A 23,757-nucleotide genomic window follows, 5' to 3' on the forward strand; every position below is an offset into this window, starting at 1 on the left:
AAGCTTCATCCATAAGGGCCTAATTAGACAGTGATGTGTTTATGGCATACAGAAAGAGTCAGGGGATCACATTGTAACTGCAAGGATACAGACAGTCTTGGTGAGCCATATAGCAGGAAAAATAAACATTGTGATGGATTGGCTCATCAGGATCCATGCAAACTGGAGAGTCTAGGAATTAAATCAACGGTATGTTTGTGATATCACAAAACTGAAATGAGAGTATTCAACAGTATGTACAGAAGTGGGGCAGGTCACAAATGGTTTGGAATAAATACAGAAAAGAAAAGGACTGAAATTGTAGGAGGTATAAAGATGCCAGAGCAAATGATACAGATCGTTTAGTATACCCTGAGCCTCACTTCACTGTTGGCTACAACAGTGTAAGACTCTGCAAAGCTAACCAAGGTAGTAGTATTAGTGCTTATAGGCTCTGTACTGGCTTTGGAGGCTGTTGTCCCAGAAGATAGTGATCATAGGTATGAGCATGTCTGATAGGCAAGGGATAACAAATTATTCCAATCTGCCACAATTTGCACAATTGGCTTGGATATGGAGAGTAAAAACCTGAAGGGAACAAGCTCATCAATTGATGTTATTTTAGTCATGGTACAATGCAGGAATCCATCACCTTCATGTACATACTAAAGCTCGGAAAACTTTATCACAGTAATGTGATAAAGCAAGGACACGTTCATCCTAGGCCAGAGTGTCAAGGTTGCTCCAACTTTCTACAAGTGAGGCTGGGCATGGAGTTGAGTTCACCTACATTAAGTTCAGTTTTGAACATCAGCTGTTACTGGTTTGGTGGAGTATTTTCTATAGTTTGATACCACATTTTATTTTAATTGAGCTTCCTGAAGGCTCCAATCCTTAAATTTTTGAGAAGAATGGCAACTGTCGATCCTACTGGATCATGCTGTATGCAGGAGTCCCACCCAGACCTTGGATGCATATGCCTGGGCAGGAATTTTTGGAGGAGTGGAGGTTGCCTAGACTTTCCATCTTCCTTTTAGGCCACTGAGACAGAATCCAAAGACCAGTCTGAGCCCAGGTGTTTGGTGCCTTCATGGTTGTAGTTGTATAAGTGTCTAGAAATCCAACCCAGGTCTCCTGTGTGGTAGACTGGGACTGTACCACTGAACCACAGGAGACTCCTTCTGAGAAGAACACCTGTGTGACTACTGTCTTTAGAATTTATTTTCCTTGTTGGGGTGCGTTCATCTGGAAGGTCATAGAACTACAGGCATCTCTCAGGAAATAGCTGTATCTGATCCTTCACAAGACAAGCATGATCTTAGAACTCTCCTATAATTCAGACTGAGACATCAGATTTCCACTGGAAACAGGAGAGAGTCTTAGATTTACATTCTCCCCCAATCAAAACAAAGAAAGACTCTCATTATTTAGATGTCCTTAGAATGCTGTGACTCTTCAGGATAGTGTATGTCAGGGCCTTTTGAAGGCTGTTTATTTGTCATTAAGGCTTGGAGAAGGGCCAGGCAGCAACTTGAGATAGTGGATAGTCTTTTCCAAGAAGACTTGTGTTTCCAGGAGAAAAAAAAAAACTGTGCCAGAGACATTTAAGGGCCATTTATTACAATCGCTGTGATTTTCTTGGGCTGAAAAAAGGGAAGCATGTTCACTAGAAATTTGCAGGTGGTTATCTAGGCATCATCCCAGGCCTCTGCCAAACATTAGAGTTGCCATGCAGGCTTTCACAGATGCAGCTTTGGCAGAATGGTGTTGCTGGCAGCTGTCAAATGCTAATCTCTCCCATGCTAAAATGGGTGAAACTGCTCTGGGAAGTCCCAAGCATGTAAGCTAGTAGAGATTGTTGAAAAACAAGAGGAATTTTCTCTGTCTGTTAATTCCCTTTTTCTTGAGATTCTTTACAAGTTTAAAGTCCTTATTTATACAGTTTAACATCTACTAGTAAGTTCAATCCCTGTATCAGAATTTATTGAAAGGTTTTAGTTCATGTTATAATCTTTCTCATTAGCATTGTTCATTTCCTAAAGAGTGCGGTCAGCCCAGTTTCTGTGAAAATACTTTTTGTGAGGTATTCATCTGAAGTCTGAGCCTTATTATACATGTTGATTATACATATGTTGCCCTTGAAAGACTGTGTACTCTGTTGGCTAAAAGGATCTAGAACCCAGCAACTGGACTGGTATAGAAGTTCTTGAAGACAGGTAGGGGATAGACTGAGGCGGGCAATTATTTCAGGCGGAGGGACACTTACTAAGTTTTGGCAAGCCATTGAAGGCCACATGACAGGCAGCAAGGGGCAGATAAATATTAATTTTCTAAATTTTCTTAGGGGCCCCACGGGTCGGATAGAATGGTCTGACAGGCCAGATCCGGCCCGTGGGCCGCATTTTGCCCACCCCTGGGATTGACAGACATGGTTACTTTATTGAAAGAAGGCAGCAGGACTTATATTTGTTTCCATAATTTGCTTTTGAAGGGCTTAAAAGATTTAATATTGCGTTCTGTTTTTTAAACATTTTTCTGTTGAACTAACATTTTTCTCTATGAATTTTGGGAAAAACATTTTTTTTTTAATTTAAACTTTCTTTTGGTAGTACTACAGTAAGCAGTGACCAAAAGGTTTTGAAATAAGGATTGTTATTAATAGCAGTTTATTTACACCTTTGCCAAAATGATATAGTAGACCTAACAATAAAATTATATAATAAAATGACATAATTTGTAGTTATTGGTAAAAGCATACAATAAAATTACACATTCTAGTAATTTAAACAAAAGTAAAATCAAACATAATATATGATGATACATAAAATTTAATAAAATGAAACAATATAAAATAGTAATAAAAATTAAAAACAGAATTGTATTCAATTTTGCCCTTATTCTTTTTGCCAATAGTGCAAATACAGCTGTGGAGAATAGGACAGGCTGTAAGGTGTTAGAGACACCGAATTGTTTTTCTTCATTAGCTCAGTACTTAAAATTTTCCACTAATGGAGAGATACATTTCTCTTATTTCTTCAAAAACTCAGATTTTTCAGAGGAAACTCAGATTCTTCTTTGATCATGACAAAAGTATTATTTCAGTTTTTTTCAAGGGGTTGTAGCAGGAACAGCATTGTCTTTAATGTCATACACTTCTGTTACCACTGTTTTACCTCTGTAATTCCTTTAATTTCAATAGTATCACTCCTGTTTTACACTGTTGGAAGCTTAGAATTAGGCGGTCTGGGGTTATTGTTTTTTCAGTACTACCTGGAGGGAGGACAGATATACTTTAGGCTAGTGGTTCTCAACCTTTTAGACTCAAGGCACTCCTTGGAATATGCCAGCTCTTAGTTTTCACTCATTTTTTTACTATGGAAAAATCATATAGCAATTTTTTATATTGCAAAGAACTTGAAGACCACACAACACGCCAGAATTTGGTTAACACTATGGGTCTTATTCAAAACAACTGGGTTTATCTTGTTAATCGTATTTGCACACCTAAAGTGTTAATATTGCATGCTATCCTATGACACCTCTGAAAAGATCTCAAGGCAGCCCAGGATGTTGCAACACCCCGATTGAGAATCACTGCTTTACGGTAATGCCAAACTACATGCTATTTGGTCTCAAAATTTTGGAAAGTAATTTCCAAACTCCCCCAGTTTTATTTTAGAAGAGATAATTCAATGAAAATGAAATTCATTTATGTATATTAAAAAAAAAAAGTGAATGCCACTTTAGGGTGCTGCATTTTCTTGTACATTACAATCTTAAGGTGAGCTTGCAGCCTATGCTGCTTGATTTGTAATGGAGGATGTATTTTGGGAAAGGTCACATCATGACTTTCATGCATGTCATGAAATGACTCCGTGTGGCTTTGGATATTCCTTCCTGAGATATTAACCTCCATGATATATTTCTACAGCTGTAATCTGTGAAGACGCTCAAGTTAAATTTATCTTGATTTTAAAAAAGAGGGGGCTGGTGACTGGTGTAAGTCTGAGACCTGTCCAGTAGTTTAAGCCTACTTCTCAACCTTGGTCCAAAATAGTTCAGGTCTGCTGATCCTGCCAGCAAAGCCTCTGCTCCTAAGCCCAGTGTCCTGCCTGTGCCTGTGAGCCAGGAGGCCGGGGGAGAGGGAAGAAAGGGAAAGGGGGGGGGAGACAGAGTACCTCCCAGACCCCTCCCCAAGCCATGGTCTTCACAGCTGGAGGAGCCAGTGCTGTGGGGACTTCCTGTCCCCCTTTTCTGCTGCCTCTGGCTACCTGGCTGGGGCTCTCTATAAGTTGCTGCCTCTTAGCAGTGTAGGGGGAAGTAGAGTCCCCAGCCATGCCTCCCCTCTCCCTGCCCCAGCTGGGGTCTTCACAGTTGCGGGGAGCATGTGGCAGGGGCTTTCCCATGTGCCCAGGTGAAGATCCTAGCTGTGCAGACCCCAGTTCTGCCTGGGGAAGCTAGGTCCGTAAGGTGGGGGCCTCCACTTTTCCCCCTCCCTCGCTGCCGTGGCAGGGCTGGGGAGAGATTCTGTGCCGGCTCCCCCTTCCTATGGCTGACAGCAGTGGGCTGGGGCTGTGCACCAGGCCAGTCCGGGATGGTACCTGCTTGGCTGGGCTCAGCTGCCCTCCTCAGTGTCTGGCACTCTGGGAGGTACGCAGGAGCACCCCCCACCTCCTGGTCTTGGCCAGTGCAGGCATTTCCCTGCCTCCCTGCAACAAAGGGCAAACATATGTTTCCTTTGCTCACAATTCAGTCTACACAGCCTAGAGAAACATGAGTAGATTGGATCGCTTCTGCCTCCATTTTTTTGAATGTCTGTATACTTAGCCCAGAAGTGCAGAGAAGCCAAAGTAAAACCACATACATTAAAGAGCCATTCTTGTTTCCAGTTAAGGTGACAGTGCTTTTCTCTTCTACCCTCCTCCTAAAGAGAATCCTTCACAGTGCAGTCACTAAAATGTCTTTTTTTGTCATGTTCAGATAGAGGAGTGCGCAGTGGAGCACTTTCTATACATTCGTTGGCAGGCGTTCTTCATTTTCTGTCAGCTTTCTAGTACTGACAACCATCACTGCCTGATACAATCAAAGACTAGGCACTGGAAAGCTGCCACAAACAACACTCCAGCTTTGTAGCCATCATTACTAATCGGCTCTCAAAAAGCCCTTGAATAAGATGATTGAAAAAAATATTGCTTGAATATTTCTGTAGATTTTTAAGCCCTTTGATTGTGTATATTGAGAGCCATGATCTGTGTAAATAACCTTCCTCTGTTTTAACTCCCCCACCCATTTGGAATCTCCTGTGTGATAAATAGCGAGGCTACTGCTCAGCATGTACCAACACCTGGGAATAATCATGCAAAAATAACAGTGAGAAACTGCAGAGCGTCTGTTCTTGACATTAACTTTCCTCAGTTTGACAGACTGCCACCACCAGATGTTAGACTTACATGCCTTTTTTCCACTGGAGATGGTTGCCTTCCTGCTTCTCTCTTTGCCTCTAATAGCTTACATCAGTGCCCTTTTGAGAATTCATAAAAAACAATTGTGATACCACAGTGATGATCACTGAGAACTACCACTTTGCTATCCTGCCTTTATGATGATCAAACAAGAAGGGATAATTTTAAAAAATTGGAAACCAGAGCAATATTTAGGTTCTACACTTTTTATTATAAGCAAGGAAATGTTTGCGCTGGCAGAGACTATATGAACAGTCAAAAAATCATCTATCTCTGTACAAGTGATTTTTTTTTTTATATTGATTTCACAGTACAACAGTTCCTTTTTTTCCCTGTAATATTCACGTTCTAGCTTTTTTAACCCAGTTCCTTGTGGCTGTAGTGTACTGGTTGAGGCGTATTTTTAGTAAGTAAGAAAATTTGAACATTTATCAGCAAGTTGAGAGAAGCAAGTGAACAGTGCAAAATATTGTAGCAAATAGGGTATTTGGGGGAGGGTGTAAACTGTTAAAAATGAATTTCCTTTTTTTTTTCTTTTTTGAAATGCTTTGGGAATGGGAAAACAGTATCTCCCAATCTTGGCTTCATTCATTTACAACATTTGTTCTTCTTAGTGTCCCGGCAATAAACACGTTGTTTCCTCTTGCTTTGTGATAGGTGCATGCTATAGAAGAATTATGTCATCTGGGAAGCAGGAATGTGATCAGCTTTACAAAGCCACGTGAAAACTAGCAGCCAGGCAGTTCGTTTAGCATTACACAGTTTTATGAGGGCACAGACTTAGGTTTTTTCAGTACTTGCAAGATGGAGTGGAGGTTTCCACGTACCAGGTTCTGCTGCCTGGTTTTTCTCCAGCATGACACAGAGTATATTAAGAGCTCCTCTATTTTGTCCCTAAGGCACTTTATTCCATTAGAGGATTGGTGGAGTGGAGCTCTGCCATAATCCCTACACTAAGGTAGCAGGGCTGTATGCCATGTAGTAGTTTGCTTCCACAAGGGAATTCCCTTCTGGCAAGTTACAGTCGTAATCTCTGCAGTTTAAAATCAGTCTCTTCTCTATTCTCTGAATGAATAGGCATTGTTTTATGTAATGCTTATTTGGTTCAAAGAATTTTTGCAAGAACTAAGTGTTTTTCAAGGTCAGTTGACATTTGACTTACCTGCATGCTCTCAATTCCATACTGCTATGCTTCCTTATTTTTACTGTTGCCTATCTCTTAAGTTTAATGGTGGTAAAAGAAAAGTATGAGGTATGAAAATACTTTGTTACATCATTTTTATGCTCTAGTAACTCCATTTAAGTCTGTAAATGTATGCAGGTGCTAATAGGCTTTCAGGATTGGTGGATTGATTCAGTTGTTCATTTATTTTCTTCATTTATATTTGCCTGCAGGGGGAAAAAAATCTTTAAAATGCAGTGAACTCACTGCAAGGAAGTAAATAGCATGTGTACAAGTGAACTTTTGTATATGCAGATCAGGTGGATAGCTATCCAGAGGTAGATAATACAGTTTACATGCAAAAGCATAGATGTGGATAAGCGTGGTTGCAAAATTGCGGGTAACATTTTAGGGTCTGTTTTTAAAATACCGCCCCCCCCAATTTCCTGTGTTTTAACCCAGAAATATTATTAGTCCTAATATAATAACTATCTTAAGAATTTGAATTTAATTACCCTACTTAACCCAGTGTAACTGAGATCACAATTCAGTCAGCTGCTTCTAAACTTAATCTGATTTTCAGGCTTGCAGCCAGAATTCCTTTCCTTTTTGTTTATGACCAGTTAGGCCAAAGGTAAAAGAGGCAGTTTAAGGCCTTTTATATATTTAGATTTCTGTGCGCAGCTCAATGGTCCAATTCTTAGATGCATGAGCAATGCTTAAACAAGTAAAACTTGCTGCTTGAAGGAAGTCAATCAACATTTTTCAAAAGGAAAGTTTTGAAATCATGAATATGCTTTCTGTGACTAAAGGGTAATGGGTTGTAGCCATGTTGGTCTAAGGACATAGGCAGACAAGGTTCTTTGGGTAAATATGATATCTTTTATTAGACCAACTCAAATAGTTGGAAAAAAATCTTTTTTTGCAAGCTTTCAGGCACTAACACCCTTCATCAGGCTGAGGAATTAAATTAAATTCTGTGATTAAATGTTTATATGTGACATAAAGAATGCAGAAATTAGCATGGTCCCTCCAATTTTTCCCCTCTCTAGGTCTGCATTTGTCAAGTTGATTTTAAAAGAGTAAACATCAATATGAATTTTGAACTGCATTGAGCTGCATTTACATGAAACATAAATCATAGCATCTGCTGCATGGCTTCTAGATGTCTTTGCTCCTCATCTTTATCATTAGGGATACAGTACAATAAAGGGACAAAGAGTTAAAGACATTTTATTACAGAATTGACAACAGGAAATTTAACCTTTAAAACATTCAGATGATGGAGGATGTTTTGGTGAAATTTTGGATCAGATGTGCCAAATGCACATTAGTTTATCATTTTAATGTACCACGTAGAAGAGTCCTTCACAGATATAAACAAGAAACTGACACAGATGACTGGTTCAGCTGTTTAACTAGGAGCTCATTTCCTCCTTTTACTTCCTTTTTGTGTGACAAAGAGAATATTATGTCCATAGTAAAATACTGAGCTTTGAAATGCTTGGGGGTGAATATGGAAATGAGTCTACAGAATGGAAAAGACCTAAAAATTTTTTTTAAAAATCCCCATCACACAGTAAAGTCTTTGCTAGGTCAAGCCTGAGTCCTCAGCACCCCACAGGATAGAGCCCCATATGTGGAAAATCTCTTGCAATTTCATGAAAGCAGTGCAAAAATGTAGTGGTGTTTCTAAATCAGCATACAAATAAAATGTATTGGCTAATAATTTTTGTTCTTGTAATTTGTATTTTGGTAACCCTTTACAGTTAGCTGGGTAGTTTTGATTTCTGTAAGGGTTGTAATCTTTGTTATTGTAAGGGCATGGGTATAATTTTTTGTCTGTATATTATCAGCTGGGTAAGCCTAATGCCTGTTAAATGCTTGGATGACAAGGGATTGTGTATGATATATTGAGTATTTGAGATGCACCACATACATAATTTCTTTATGGTGCACAGAGAAGTGTGGCATTCATATATCCTTGTGTGCTTTCAGAAATGTTTTTCTTGAAAAAAAATGCAGTTCCTGTTTTTGAAACATTAATTTCTATCCACAAATCACTTTTCTGCCAGAGCCAAGAAAAACGGTGGCTTTAATTCTTTATTATTTTATGTTAGCAGTCTAAGGCAATGGGGCATATTCTTCCAGAACTTTAGTGTTTTCTTTTGATTAGCATAACAGATTTTCCATAATGAATGCTTCATGTGCAGTATGAATCTACATGCCAAAAGAGGTCCTAATGCAAGGTTGAAATCACCCCACAATGTACTTGAATACTTGTTTGCACTGTAGCAGAGTTTTAAGCACTCTCATGTTCTGTTCTATTTTGTTCTAATCTGAGCACCATTATAGTAAAATTGTCTGTTGTTTTCAGGTTGATCCCCTGTTTACAGTGCCTGCACCTCCACCTCCGATTTCCAGCAGTATCACACCTCAGATTCTGCCTTCCTACTTTTCCCCATCTTCATCCAATATTGCAGCACCAGTCGAGCAGCTTTTGGTACGGACTCGTTCAGTGGGTGTAAACACTTGTGAAGTTGGAGTAGTAACAGAACCTGAATGCCTTGGACCCTGTGAGCCTGGCACCAGTGTGAACTTGGAGGGAATTGTGTGGCATGAAACCGAAGAAGGTAAACTGCATTTTCCATTCACATCATATATTACATACAAATATTATAGGGTCTCTTGTTCTGCTGTTTCTGTTGGAGTATTACTTGGAGGTGGTTCGCTAATCTATTCAGATACTCTCATCTGCAGAGTCAGTCCCAGGTTTATAGATAAGTTGGTGAGCTATTCATTTTTTGTAAAGAATCTTGTTAAGGCAGTATGTTTATTGACTTTATACAAGAGCAAAGGATCTTTTTGTCTCAGTGTTGAGCATTATACATTTATTTCAACCAAACAATTAACTATATCTTATGGTATTCAGTAAAACATACTCTTAAAGATTCACTAGCAGAATAGCAGAAATGTATTACAATAAAACACTTTTGTTTAAATGGGTGCCTTGAGGAATAAGTATATTATGTGAATGTTTGCGTGAGTGGCACAAATGAACACTAGAGCTGAATTATTCTAGATCTCACATACTATATTTTGCTATAAAGCTACTATGTAGCAATCTATAAAAATATTCAGGTTTTTGTTGCGAGTTCTGTTTGCATGTTGTTTGTTTCAAACATTTTAAGAAGAAAACACTTCTTCGGAAAGGTGGGCTTTGTTAAATGAAGAAGTGGAAGCTAAATCCGACTAATTTATCTAGAATATTTAGAAAATGGTTACTCAAATAGAGATGCTGTATACTTCATACTGATTGGTTGGTGATTTAGAAAAAGGGAAACAGAGAGAAGAAGATGGTGTCATAGGCAGATTTTTCTATTTTGATTTCATTATTAAACCATGGATTTCCTCTTGTTGATGAAAAGAACTCTAAAAAAAAAAAAACCTGCTTGTGTACTTCAAACCACCACTAATTTTGATTATCTGACAACCACAAGGGATCTCCTTAGTTAAAGCTACACAAAGATCTCCTTGTGATATTCTATCCTGTTTGTTTTGAGGTGTATTAAACTGTAACTTCCTCCAATGAAAACCAGATTATTTACAAAACTACATAATGAAAGCATACAACAGTGCATCAGCTGGTGATGAATACTAACATTCTTGAGACATATGCACAACAGCATTTGGTCCTTAGCAGTGATATATAAGATCTCACCAAAATGCTCTACACTGTCCTTTGAAAAATCAATATACAGAGTCAGATTTACTTGCTTTTATATGCTCTCATCCATCCATCTTTCTCTCTCAGTAGGTCTACAACAGATTCATAAGGTAGATTGATCCTTTTAGATTGTTTTCAAAGCACAGTATAAATTCTGTTTTAAAATATCCCAGCAAAAATGACTGCCCTTCGTAGCTCCAGTCTTCACTTGGCTGGCCTGCATTAACCAGTGTTGGAATGTGTGGGTGTTAACTCTGGTGACATGAAAGAATAGGAGCTGTTAATAGTGTTATTCTTGCAAAATAAACTAAACTTCTGACCCCACTGAATTTAAGAAGCCCTTCTTGTTAATGGTCTGGACCAAACATGAAGTATGCTGTCAAGGTCCAACACACTGGCAAAGGTAATATTCCAGCTGCATTTTTCTCAGTGTTCTGGTTTAAAATATGTTGTCATTTAATAAAAATTAATCCCCTGATATCATTAATCTCTTCCCACCCACCCTCTAGGAGTCTTCTAGAACAACTGAGGAAGCAATGAAAAACTGCTTTAATGACCTTTGAAAACCTTTGCTTCTTAATATAGGCATACAGATATTACACGAGAGTATTCTAGGTGTGAATAATTACAACACTAGTTGAAACAGAATTTTAAAATATTCACTTTTACCAGTGTAGGTGGAGTAACATTATGTGGAAAAAAATCAAGGTAATTGGGCTGATTCTGTCTAAAAGAAATTATCATCCTTAAATGGAGAAATTTTTATGATGTGTGGATATTTTGTTACTCTTTCCAAAGGTAGAGTATTACGCATAACTGTATTATGGAATATTGCCCTAGAAAATAGAGTTTCCATTATGATTTAGCTGACATTTTGGGGACACATGCATGCATGTATTTACCTGTTTTAAAATTTGCTATTTTTTTCTGAAGATCTGTATAATAGCAAGTATGAATCTTTGTGCACTGAATTTTGTTAAAGTCCTTTCATGAATACAAGCTGGCCTCTTACACATGGGTGTATAGCCAGGATAACTTGATTGAAGTTACCCAGAATTTCCAGCAGTGTAGCTGAGCTCAGAGTCTTGCTGGTTGTTTATCATGTTCAGTTGAGATTTGAGTTTCTATTGTAGCCATTGTCCCCATTCCCTTGCTCCCTAGCCCTGCCTCAAACATCTCCATGCTCTGCCCCCGACCCCCTTCAAACCCATTAAAAAAAAAAGGCAAACCATGGCTTTGCAAGGCCCAGCAGCAGAATTACAACAGTCAAAGATGTGAGAATTTCTGACCTTCATCCAAGTTCTAATATATTTGTTTTATTTTGCATGTGATCTAGCCATTTGGTAAGATGAATCGTTTGGTGATTAGAATGTGCTTGTAGGACGTCTGCATATCCTGTAACATATGGGAACTATGAACCAAATGTGCGTGCTGAGCAGCTTTCATATGCTGCAATAACTAGCAGTGGGAATGGAAACAGAGGGTATGTGGTGGTTATAGCTATAATGAGAACAGTACAGCAGGTTGAGAGAGAGAGGATTAGATATTTTATTTAGGGTTCGTTACTAAACTGGATGGATGCTTTCATAGATTTAATGTGTACTTGTGAATGAATGTTTTGAACATATCAAGTATTTGAAATAACTGGTTCCTTTTTTGGGTCGTTACCCTAACTGTCATGTTCTGCTGCATTTATTCTTTTCTTCAAGGTTATAAGGAGGATCATGTTTGCTTTTATTTTTCCTGGTTATGAAGTAACAGGTCCAAAAGAAAAAGCATACTGAATTTCAGACAAAAGTGTGGCCGAGTTGTTTCTGTATTTTTTTATTTTATTTATCTCAGGTTAATCTATCCAGTCATTTTGATCAGAAAATTAAATAAACAAGACCATTTTTCCTCAAAGTGTTTCTAATTTTAGGCTGTATAAAGAGAAACTGGTATTTGAAGTCTGTCACGTTTTATTAGGGGACTTTAAAATTAAACAATTTTATGATTTTACAAATATAATTGTCTGGGAATGCTGCTTATCATATGGGCACCTCTCAAATGTGCTGTGTTTATTTTTCATGCAGGTACTGTAGGCATTTAGTGTTTTTTTTATATGCAGAGCATGCTTTTTTGGCTGGGGCTTGGAATGTTTTCAATATGTTATTAATGGTTGCGGAGAAAAAAAGGAGAATGAAAGAGCTAGTTGAAGCTACTTTCTAGAAGTGGAATGAAGGAATAGTTTATAGGCAAGTCAACCTGAAATTTGGTAGCTGATGTGATACAATAAGCTACCATTCAGCAGTAGTAAAAATCGTGTACATAAAACAGTTTGGTAGTGTTAAAGTGTGTGTTTTGCTTACGTGTTTTATCTATCACGAGATATTTTCTCTAGAACAAGTTTGTATTCTGAAATTTAGAAATACAGCTAATCAGGTACTTGCTAAAGTAAGTCATCTGCTTGTAAAATGGTTATAGAGTGCATAAATGTACTAGGCTGCTTAGACCGAACAATGGGTTTGAAAGGGAACTTTCAAAAGTACATAGACATTGCTGCTGGTGTTGTTTGTGATTGTCGTTGTTGTTATTTTGTTTGTTACACTCAGTTGCCTTGGGTCATGTCAAGGTTTTTGAACTGCATCTAATAATGGAATCAGTCTTAAGTTGTAAGAAGTACTTGTTATAACGATGACTTATTTGCTTGAAAACTGCTTGGGAGATGGCCATCAGGCACCTTGCTGCCTTCGAGTGTGAACGTATGTGCTGACCGACAGTTAAGCTGGCTAAACTTTTTTAAGTTTCCTTAACTGTCAGAGCATACACACATATGTGGAGCAGAGGCAACTTACACTCAACACAAGATAGTACACCTCCGAGGTATATTAATTTGTGTTACATTAGTTAAGTCAATATAGCTCACAAGATAGATGCCACCATGCGTGTATGTTTTGATGTGGCTTAAGCCAACTTACGTAAGTCAATTTAGTAGTGAAGTTGCCTTAGTAGCTACGTTGACTTAGTATGTGTGTACACACCCTTTGTGTGCAAAACAAGCTGTCAGCAGGTAGTGTTCAAGTTCTCACATTTCTGGATCGACGTTCTTCCTTCTCGTATAATTTGGATAAATTTGTTGTTGTCATTAGATAATAAACAATAGAGAAATGAATTTATTTTCAAGGTGTTGTGTTGCCATCGTTGCCTTTTTTAGAGTTGTTCTAAATATAAGCACTAAGACTTGGAGGTTTGTTGTTACTTTATCATGCAGATTCTTATTAGAGAGCTAATTTGATCTGTACTGGAGTCTTAAAAAATTATTCTGGAACCAAATTTGCCATAAGTTTGCAGAAATACACAAATTGAGACACCCCCCCTCCCCCTTGACACCTCAATTTACCCATTTACCCAAGTGTGCCTGAATCTGTTATGGGTGGCTTTCCTGAGTTCCTGTGTCCATATATTTTGTATGTAAGCATATTTTGAAAACCTATTCACTACATGAGTTCTCTCTGTAGTCCTGTATAGCTTTGGTTTTGCAAACTCTATTTAAAAGAGCACAATCAATTTGAAATATGTTTTTCAACCTATTTAATTTTCCTTACTTTCACAAACGTTTCTCTCTCTCTCTCATATGCAAAACATGTATGGAAAACTCACAAATATTAGATACAATGATACTAGATACAGTTCACTAGATATAATGAAGCAGGGAAGCTTACGCTGCTGAAAAGAGCGTTGAATACAAATAGTAGAAAGAAATGTGTTTTTGTTTCCCTGTTTTCTTTATTGAAGAAGCATAGATTTTGCATGATATTAGACAGAAATTTGATTAAGTTACCCATGTTCAGTAATTTCTCAGTGATGTTCAATCCCATATTATTAAATATTGCAAGCTTTTCTTGTTCTTGCTTATAGTGCTATGCACAGGCGTTGGAGGGAGCACTTATTACATTTAAAGACAAACTTGAGAGATCTACTAGTGAAATATTTAGTATGAGAAATAATCATATTTATCTGAATATAAGACAAGCCACCCCTCCCATCAGGATGGGAAAAACAGCTTCTTGTCTTATAATTGCATATAAGGAAACCTCATTAAATACATTGTCTATCATTAAACTGCAGCCCAAAGCAGTATGTGGTCAGTAATGGAAACCAACTGTGAAGTTGATTAAATACAACCAACACTTCTGATGGATATAAAACACATGGCCTATGTCCATACTGATGGTAACCTACCCTGAGTATAGGTTGGTACAGCTCATCTGAATAAGATATGTGGTAGTGCCCATTGCACTTAACCCTCCTCAGTGTCAACTCTTTTTTCAATGAGCACTACACTGGTGAGCCACTACACTGAATACATTTTTACTTCCTTTTCACTCCCATGGCTGAGCTGTGTCTTCCTTTCCCATTTCTAATGATTGCTGTTTCTTCACCAACCTTAAAATGTCTGGCAGACATCACTAAGCAGGGGTGCAAACAGTTCACCCAGAATCCCTGTGTCACCCCCTTTCCCATATTGTCGCATATAATCAATGTGGCCCCACCTTCCATGAGATGGAGCCAGATCAGGTTCCCTTGTACCTCATCTGAATATAAATTTTTGGAGGATCCCAGGACTTGTGACAGAACATCTATTTCCAGTCATGAGTGGCTCCTTTGTGGGGGTATCTGGAGTACATATGCATAATGAACAGTGCTGAGCTATGGAGTCCTTATGGTTTGAAATGCTGCTGGCTCTGCTGAGGCCCAACCCAATGAACTATATGGTAAACCATGAGCTTTTTGGTTTTGGACTAATGTCATGCATAGTTTGTGTTGGACATAAATTGGTATAAAAGTGCTGCTTAAAAGTGTGTCCATGTGCCTCAGCTTGAGGGCTCTGTAGCAGAGTCCCTGTGCTGAGGCATGTGGAGATGGAAGCAGCTAGTATCTGTGCTAAAACTTGGAGCAGCTTCAGAAATGGTAAAATGTATCAATTCCGGGTGAATGAAGTACCTATAGTAATTTGCATATATGTTGATTTCAAAGTGTTTTCAAATTTGCCTCTCATTTCTGTGTGCTCGGGGAAAGCAAGGTCTGACCGTAAGAGCAGGAGGATGTTGTAGGGGGAAGAAATTCAGGGAGCCACCTGAACACCTCGCCCCCAATTTAGTTTCTGTACTGTAGTAGTCAGAGGGGGGAACAAAAGCAAGGCAAATCTCCAATAATTGGATTCTATACCTGGAAAACTATAACAAATTGATAAATTTTCCATATATCAGATCTAATTATTGGGCACCATCTTATATTTAGGGTCATCTCCTATTTGAGTAAATATGTCATACTGCTGCTTGTGCTGCAAGGGGCTCTGGCCAGGCCACAGGGTGCCTCATCGTGGCGATAGCTGGCAGGCAGCTTGTGTGCTGAGCCTCCTGTGCTGAGGCACACTGCGCTGCAGCCAGCTGTGGAGCAGCTGGCTGGGGTGCAGTGTGCCTTGAGAGAGAGGAGCAGCCAGCCTGGGGATGGCTGCTTCCTTGTGTCCATGTGCCTCAACGTGAGGCTCTGTAGCGGAGTCCCTGTGCTGAGGCATGCGGAGATGGAAGCAGTTAGTCCAGGGCTGCCTGCTCCCCCATCTGGAGACATCCTGCTCCCCAGCTGGCTGGGGCACAGAGTGCCTTAATGCCCCCCCGCAGTCCCCACCACAGCACATGAAGCAGACGTTTCCCTGTGCTGAGGCACACAGAGACGGGGAAAGGAGCCAGCTCTGGCCACAGCGTGTCTCAGTGCAAGGGCTCTACGTGGCTCAGTGCAGGGGCCACTCAGTGGAGCCCCCCCATGCTGGAGGCATGGGGAGACAGAGGAGCACCCAGCCCATGGTTGGCTGCTCCCCTTTCTTGAAGTACACTGCACCCCAACTAGCCAGGGAGCGGCTGGCTGGGGTGCAGGGTGCCTCAGCACAGGGGCTCCACAGCGCATGGAGACAGGGGAGCGGGCAGTCTAGGGCTTCCTGCTCCCCTGTCTCCACATTTGCCCCACCACACAGCGCTTTGGAGTGGTTTGTGCTGCTTTTGTTTCAGGGGTTTGCTATTGGGAAATCCCAGTAGCAAATTTTACTCCAGCCCTGTTAACTAGCAGTGCAGCAAATGGTTTAATGTGCAACACATGCTGTTTGCGGCACTGCAAAAAGGTTTGCAGTGCCACAAACTGCACGTACGTGCACGTCTCGATTTGGTCAGTGGATTCATCTACACGTGCTATTAGCAGGAAGTACCTGTTGGGTCAGAGCAGGCTTGGCTGGCAGGGGACCTGGGGGCTCAGTCTGCCAGCATGGGGCAGTTCCTGCCTGACTCGTCGTGCTACAGAGGGGCTGGCTGGAGCACGAGGGTGCTCCAGTGCAGGGCCAGGTGACAGGGAGCCCCTGCACTGATGCACCCTCATGCCCCAAGCAGTTGGGTCAGCATCTACACATGCATCGCTGAGCACTAAAGAATTCTGCCGCAGGATAGTACTTGTATTTACATGTGTAGACGTTGAGGTATTGTAGTCAGTGAGGCTTTACCGAGGAGCTAATTAGGCAGCTACATGGTAAATATCTCATGTAGATGTGCCATGTAAAAGAAAATCAGACTACAACTTTTCTTGGACACTAGGATTTGCTTGGTCCATTGTACAGATACTTAAGGCAGTTGCTTCAGCAGCTCAATGTACAAATTGCTGAGAATGATCCAGGCCATGTATAAGACCAAGATTAATTTGTGTTATGCACCATCTGGGTAATTACATACCTTGGGATTGCCCCCCAAAGGCTGGAATTTGTAATTGGCTAAAAATTAGTGGGCACCATGGGCCTAGATGATGGAAAGAACAGTGTAATATAAAAGCAAACATCCTTTGTTATAAGGTGTTGATGCAAAACACAGATACTCTAGTAATTCAGTAGAGTGATTTTCAAACTAAATGATTAAAACAAAAAGTATAGTTTTCTTTTATTGTTTTTTTTCTCTTAAAGATGATCTAAGGTTTCTTTGTTTGTTTTCTTTAAGTTGGATCTGTCGCTTTTTTTACTACTCTCTATATAAACAAGGCCTGGAGCAAGTGGTGTTGATTTCTTTTTTTTTTGCTTAAAAAGTTCCTTTCTAACAGTTTTCTTCTTTTTATTGTTTTATTTTTAGCCTGAAATGTCAAAAATAGTATAACAGCAAGAGCCCTTCTGTATCTCTTACAGCTATATATTTTGACTTGTCATAACTTAATTGACAGGGTAGCATGCTGACACTTTTACAAAGATGTTCCTTTCCAAAAATGTTTGAAAAAGTCATCACAGCAGACTAGAATTTCTTTCCTCTCTCAGTTTCAGTCTGCTCATGTTTATTACTCTAGTTCTTGCAGTGTTTTCATGTTAGACTAGACCTGAACATGTAATTGGAAAAAAATTAAAAAGTGGTGGCCATTTTTTGAACTTATTGCCCCATGCTACATTACGTATATATCACAAATAACTAGTTAATCGCACAATAAATTTAGACCAGTTGCAGTGCAAAGTAAAACCTACCACAAATGCAAAGTAATTATCACACAACTGGTTAATTGCACAATAAATTTAGGCCAACCATAAGTACAAAGTAATTATCACGATAAAAATGATTATCCGGCTATAAAAAGAGCCAGTCAGCTACAAAGTTAGTGCTTGAAAATGTATAACAACTCTATAGCTGGTTTCTAACCAGCTTTAATTTGAACATCTAAGCAGGGCCCTATTATAAAGAAAAGCTAAACTAGCCCTTCTGACCCACAGCAACAGTGGTTTCTTTTTTTCTTGTAAAGGAAACCTGTAAAGTTAAGTATCTACAAAATGACTGTAACAGCATTATTAACATGTTAAGTTCCGATCAAAATATTGCCTCTCATTAGTGATTATAAAGGTGGCACATCTGTCATTCCATTATGTAGGGAACTCCCTGTGACATTGTTTAATGTGTATCTGTTGCATATATCCTGTATGTTCATTTGTGTATCATTTTTTATTCAGTTTGTTGAATCATATTGATAGACACAGATGTAATGCTAAACAGAACATAGCCACGGTTTTTACTGACTGTAGCTGATCAAGAACATCCAAAGTGTTTTATTTAGTCAGGGTAGTAAAGGCCAGCTTGTTTAAGGGAAACCAGCAAATGCCACTTTTCACAGCTCAGTGAGAAGACTAAGTGCGGCTATCTGGGTATAACCCAAGGCATAGAATGTGAAAAACTAACAAATTCCAGACAATGCTCACATAAAAAGCTCCTTCTTGCCAGACTGCTGGAGAGCAAGACTCCCAGCACTGCTTGTACATACAGAGAAAATTATTCCTTGTTCAAACAAACATATGGGGGCGGGGAGGGTGCAGAGAAAGAGGAAGGAGGATAATTGAGATTGGAAACATTGGCTTGAAGCTATTTGAGCACGAAACTGAGCCTGCTCCAGCAGTGAGGTTATGAACAGTGAAAGAGTTGATTTTAGACCAAGAAGCCAATCAGTGCTCAAAAGTAAAACCACGACAGCAGCAGATTTTTAGGGCTGACACCATTTCAGTGCAAAGTACACACAGCTTGAGTCCACATTTGTCACCTGTTATTTACAGAAAAGTATCTTCAGAGTAAGTTTTATATATGTAAAAGCATTTTTTTTAAATTTAATGAATACTCTTAGAGTGAGGAAAGCCCACCTAGCTTGTCCCAGAGATGATCCCTACCACGGTACTGTTATTCTGTAAGAATCTGACTGTCTTAGATTTCCTTCAGAAATGTCCGGTCTTGTTTGCTGTAGATATTGGGTTACAGCAGTGTTTTCCCAACCTTGTGAGTTACACCCAGCCGTAGAAGCCGCCTGTAGTCTTGGGCTCCTCTGGACTTCAGCCGTCACCACTGCTTCCCCTACCATTAATTGCCACTGGAGTAAGGGAGCACAGGAGAATTGGAGCTGAGGGAAGTGGCAGCACCTGAAGTACAGGGAACGCAAAATAACTGTTGGCAAAAGAAGAGGAATCAGTGCCTGAAGTATATGTGTGTGTGTGTGCGGTGGTGGCGGGGGGTTGCCTATTGTCACCATCATTCATGCAGGTCCCAAAGTTTTTGCCCTCTCCCTATCCCCTCCCCACCCACTCCCAAGAGGGGCACACTCCCTAGCTTGGGAAATGCTAGGTTACAGTATGCAACAGAGAGAAACAGGTTCGGTCCCCCTTGCTGCTGGAGTGCACATGGCTACAGATCACAAAACACCAACAAATGGGAACTTCCTTTTTTTTCTCTCTGTCATGTGTTTTTGGCCCATATGTTCAAAGCCTGCTAAAAAAGAGCAGGGTTTAGCCCAGAGTTTTCAATATATTAGATTTACCAGTGGATTTAGGGCTTATTAATTTTGGATTATTAAACATATAGTAACTGGTTACTAGTTAGGAACTGTAGCTGGCAAAAGAAAATCCAAAGACGATAAGGGGAAAACAATTTAAAATTTTAGGAAAAGTTTCAGTTCTTTGCCTCTAGGCTGGCTAGGAAATTCCAAGATTATATTTGTCTTAGAGGAAGAAAGATAAAGTTGACTGTGAAGAGAGGGAGAATATCCACAGAAGAAAAGCTCAAGGGAAATGGCTTTCTTGATTTGAACTGAGAAGCTGGGTCTAGTTTATTAAATGGAGTAGCGCAAAGAAAACCTCAATTGAAGTTCATCATTTTTATATCCCAGAACCTCTCCAGATTTATGGAAAGAAATATAAACCAAACAATTTTTAAAAATTTAGTGCGCTTTTCTGTATTACTAGATTCATTTTATTCCTCTGTTGTAGAGAAGTATTAACTAACTTTAAAGGTGTTTGTGCTTATATTAAAACAAAGGGTCTGCTTGGATTTTCTTTCAGCTTTACTTCTATACACACTTTCAAATCTCATGTAGATTTTTTTATGAAAATAAATACAGAAATGGGAGTGTAGATTATTAGCAGTTCTTGGACTGGGTTTGTTGTCCCTTTCTAATAAGTAAAGAGATTTTTTTCAAAAAAAAATTTCCCCATGTACTTTGTAGCTGTAAAATCCTTGCTAACTAGTTCCTTTTTCATGAAAATTCAAGCAGATCATGCATTTGATATTTTTCTGTGTTTAAATAGTTTTATTCATTCAAAATCATCCATAGGATGTATTTTGTTTGTTTACATTTTACCATACCAACTAGGTCAAGGTGTCAAAAAAATCCCAAGTGACTGAATATCACAGGGATTTCCATTAATAAAATTGAACTGAAGTTAATTGTCTGTAGATGGCAATTCTGTATCCTCACCTTAACACTGAAAACAATGACTCAGAGAAAATTAGCTTCAAGCAAAGTCAGTTCCTGAGAAATCTTCCGTTAATCTAGAATGTAAAAATGCAACTTAAACGTCTGTGTTTACATAGGACAAAGCTTTTCATTAGGGTTTACTGCTTGTTTGCTTTCTCTCGCAGGGACTGAACCTAGCTCTGCTCATGTGCTTTTGTCTAAAGGGGAGCTTCCATTCAAATAGAACTGCCCTTGCAGAGCCTGAAGCTATGTGACCCCTGCTCATTTGGAGGACTTAGAGATGTAAAGGAGAATGTCAGCTTTCATTAAAAGAGGATGTTTTCCAAGCTGTTTTCCTTAGGAAGATGTAATGTGATGGAAACCTACAGTGTCGCAGATTTTTTTTAATATTAATTTATTTTACCAGCTCCTTCCTGTAACTGGCCTTTGGAGCTCAGAAACATCATAAGGCCTTGGGCGCTTAGGTTTTTTTAAAGAAGGTTCATGTCTTCAGGAAATAATATAGCTCAAACCACCACTGGAGCCACTTTATGCTCTTTCTTGCCAGCACCTGAGTCGGGTGCTCTGTGGACAAGACAGCATGACCTCTGGCTATCAGGAGGGGTAGCTCAGTAGGTGACTGTCATCATGTGCTACTGGACTAAGCACATAGCTGAGGAAAAAGGAGAGTAATTAAAGGTTAGTAAGTCCAGACCGTGGGGTATGAAATTAGGCACCAAAATCTAGAGACTGAAAATCAGAAGTTTACATAGAGTTCAGTGGAAACTGTAGGTGCTTACCACCTTTGTAAATCAGATCAGTGCTAAAATGTGGACTAGGAGACTGAAGTTGAAAAATGTTGACTTAAACCTGTCTGCCTGGTTTCCTCTTATCATGTAAAGGTGATAATACTTGCCTGCCCCATAGGAGTGGTTAAAAGCAAGAATTTTGTATTTGTAAATGTGCCAGATTATCTATATAACCGTACATTGGCCTCGCAGTAAACCAAAAGTTGACAGCTATGTGCAGACACTCTCACAGAAAGCTGTGCTCCACTTTTTTTTGTGGATGGCTAATTAAGATGGAAGCTGAACATGAGTTTTGAAATGTCTTGGTCCAACAGTTTCATTTCCAATCATCCAGTCCAGCATGGATTTGTTTGAAACCATATCGGCTGGAACCAGGTTTAAACACGGTTTGTGAACGACTTGCAATGTAGAAACACCGTAACAGGGCAAAATAGTTCTTCCCACAAACATAAGAGCATCTTCATAGTGCTTCAAACTTTTTGCAAGCCAACACTCAGAAGTCCAAGGCTCCTACTTAATTAGCACAGTGCACCCTACTAACTCGCCCCACTGCAAATTACCTACAAGTAACTGAAACAAAATACTGAATTCTTACTTGGCAGTAGTTTCTTCAGTTTTCTGCTTGCTCTGGAAGTTCTTGTTGCTGTATTGTATTACTTTTCAGTTTTTCTTTCTTTAGAAAAGCTTTGAAGGCCTCATGCTCTACTTTGTTGAAGGAAGGCATTTGTTTCAAACTACTGGCTAGAAAAGCAGTGGGCTTACGATGGCAATACCTATGTTTTGCTTGACTCTCGTGCCTTACTGCTACCTCTTCTGTCTTAACAGGAGAAATGAGTTAGTGAAGCATTTCCATCATTTATGTCTGGGTATCTGAAACAGAGGTTTTTCCACAAGAATAGGCAGAGTTTCTCCTTCAGATAAAGATTAAAGGTGGCAAATGATTACACATAGACATTTGGATTTAACACTGATGTTGGTGGGGGTTTTATGAAACAAGAAACAGAAAACGGAGTTAACCAATTTCTCTGCGCTTATCTTGATTCTGCCAGACCAAGTGGTCTTATTAGATTAGTAGAAGCAAGGTGAGGGGGGCCTTTACAGGGAAAAGAGTAATTCCAGGCCTGGTTGCTCCATGGGTGAAGGTGGTGATTGGGTTACAAACTGTTCTGTGGGTCTAGACAAGAAAGTGACAGGAAATAAGCTAGAGAAAATGTTTTTGTATCCCTAAAGCGTTATCTTAGAGCAGCACAGTTAGTAATGCTGTTGTGTGAAGCAACCTCCATTTGGACAGACAGCTTGACGCAGGCAAAGCTGCTAATTTGTTTTCAGCTTCAAGGAGATTTAGAGTCTTTGCATCCTTGGCAGTAGCACACAGTGTAATTGTTTCCCTCTCCTTAATCTTCAGTCTAGTTGCATTGGCTTACTGTAGCTAGGAAAGGTTGGAATGCTGACTGAATGTGCTGCACCAGATTCCTCCCCCTGGAAAAGGACGCAGTTGCCTGGAAGTCTTCTGACTATTCTACAAACACACCAGTCCTTTTGTAGTGGTGCCGTTACAAAACCCTGCACAGAAAAGAAAAGCAATCCAGTTAGTGGGTAGGAAAGGAGGTGACAGCATTGATGTTCTTGTGCCGGCAACATTTCCTAATTTATGCTAACGTGTATTGCATATAGGGGCACTCTCTAAATAACACCTTCGCTTTCATTTACAGTGCATTTCTAGTCCTTATTTCCACAAAACTCATTTTATAGTCCTATAATTTAAATATTTTTAAAACCTAACTGAAACCGAGAGGTTTGTTTGTGTTCCATTATTCACAGTTTGGCGTTATTTGTAAAGAGCAACTGTTTACATTTCTAGGATTTCTGCCATTACATACCACTGGTCAGAATTCTAGCTAGACTCACCCAAAATAGAGCCTTTTGAAACAGGGATAGAGCATATCATTGACCAGTTCAGTTATTTAGTCAATCCAGTGGTAAAATTTGGGTCAGCCTTGAAGGGTAAATTTCATTGCTGGGATACATTCTTGGCTATGAATGAATGCATGAATAATTCTTGCTTTGAACCTTAAGATGCACAACAGACACAATAACTCTTGAGCTGAACTTTACAAGCAGAGCAGGCTGATTTATGGGCGGCTGTTGAAAATGCTTCTAGTCAAATTATTTTTGAATCTATGAATTAAGAAGTTGCAGTAAATTAATTACTATATATTGGTGCAGAGCTGAGTTGTCAAAAGCAGTGCAAGAGTTTATTTTTAATTTATAAATTAAAAACCTGAAGTAGATTAATTAATGTATATTGATGCAGTAAATTGCATCAATGAGTTGAGAATAACTTTCAGTTTGGTATTAGAG

At 39.4% G+C, this 23,757-nt stretch overlaps 1 protein-coding gene across 5 annotated transcripts in view; it reads left to right on the forward strand.

The window, feature by feature from the left end:
• Positions 1-23,757, forward strand: part of ZNF608 (zinc finger protein 608) — a 104,095-nt gene that overhangs the window by 37,675 nt on the left and 42,663 nt on the right. For all 5 annotated transcript variants that reach the window (XM_019554980.1, XM_019554983.1, XM_019554979.1 and 2 more), the window contains exon 3: positions 8,981-9,236. In XM_019554980.1, the coding sequence (XP_019410525.1) occupies positions 8,981-9,236 (256 nt within the window). The remainder of the gene's footprint in view (positions 1-8,980; positions 9,237-23,757) is intronic.

The sequence above is a fragment of the Crocodylus porosus genome, unplaced genomic scaffold, assembly GCF_001723895.1.
Source record: "Crocodylus porosus isolate Cpor-Errol unplaced genomic scaffold, CroPor_comp1, whole genome shotgun sequence".
In the NCBI taxonomy this organism is placed as follows: domain Eukaryota; kingdom Metazoa; phylum Chordata; order Crocodylia; family Crocodylidae; genus Crocodylus; species Crocodylus porosus.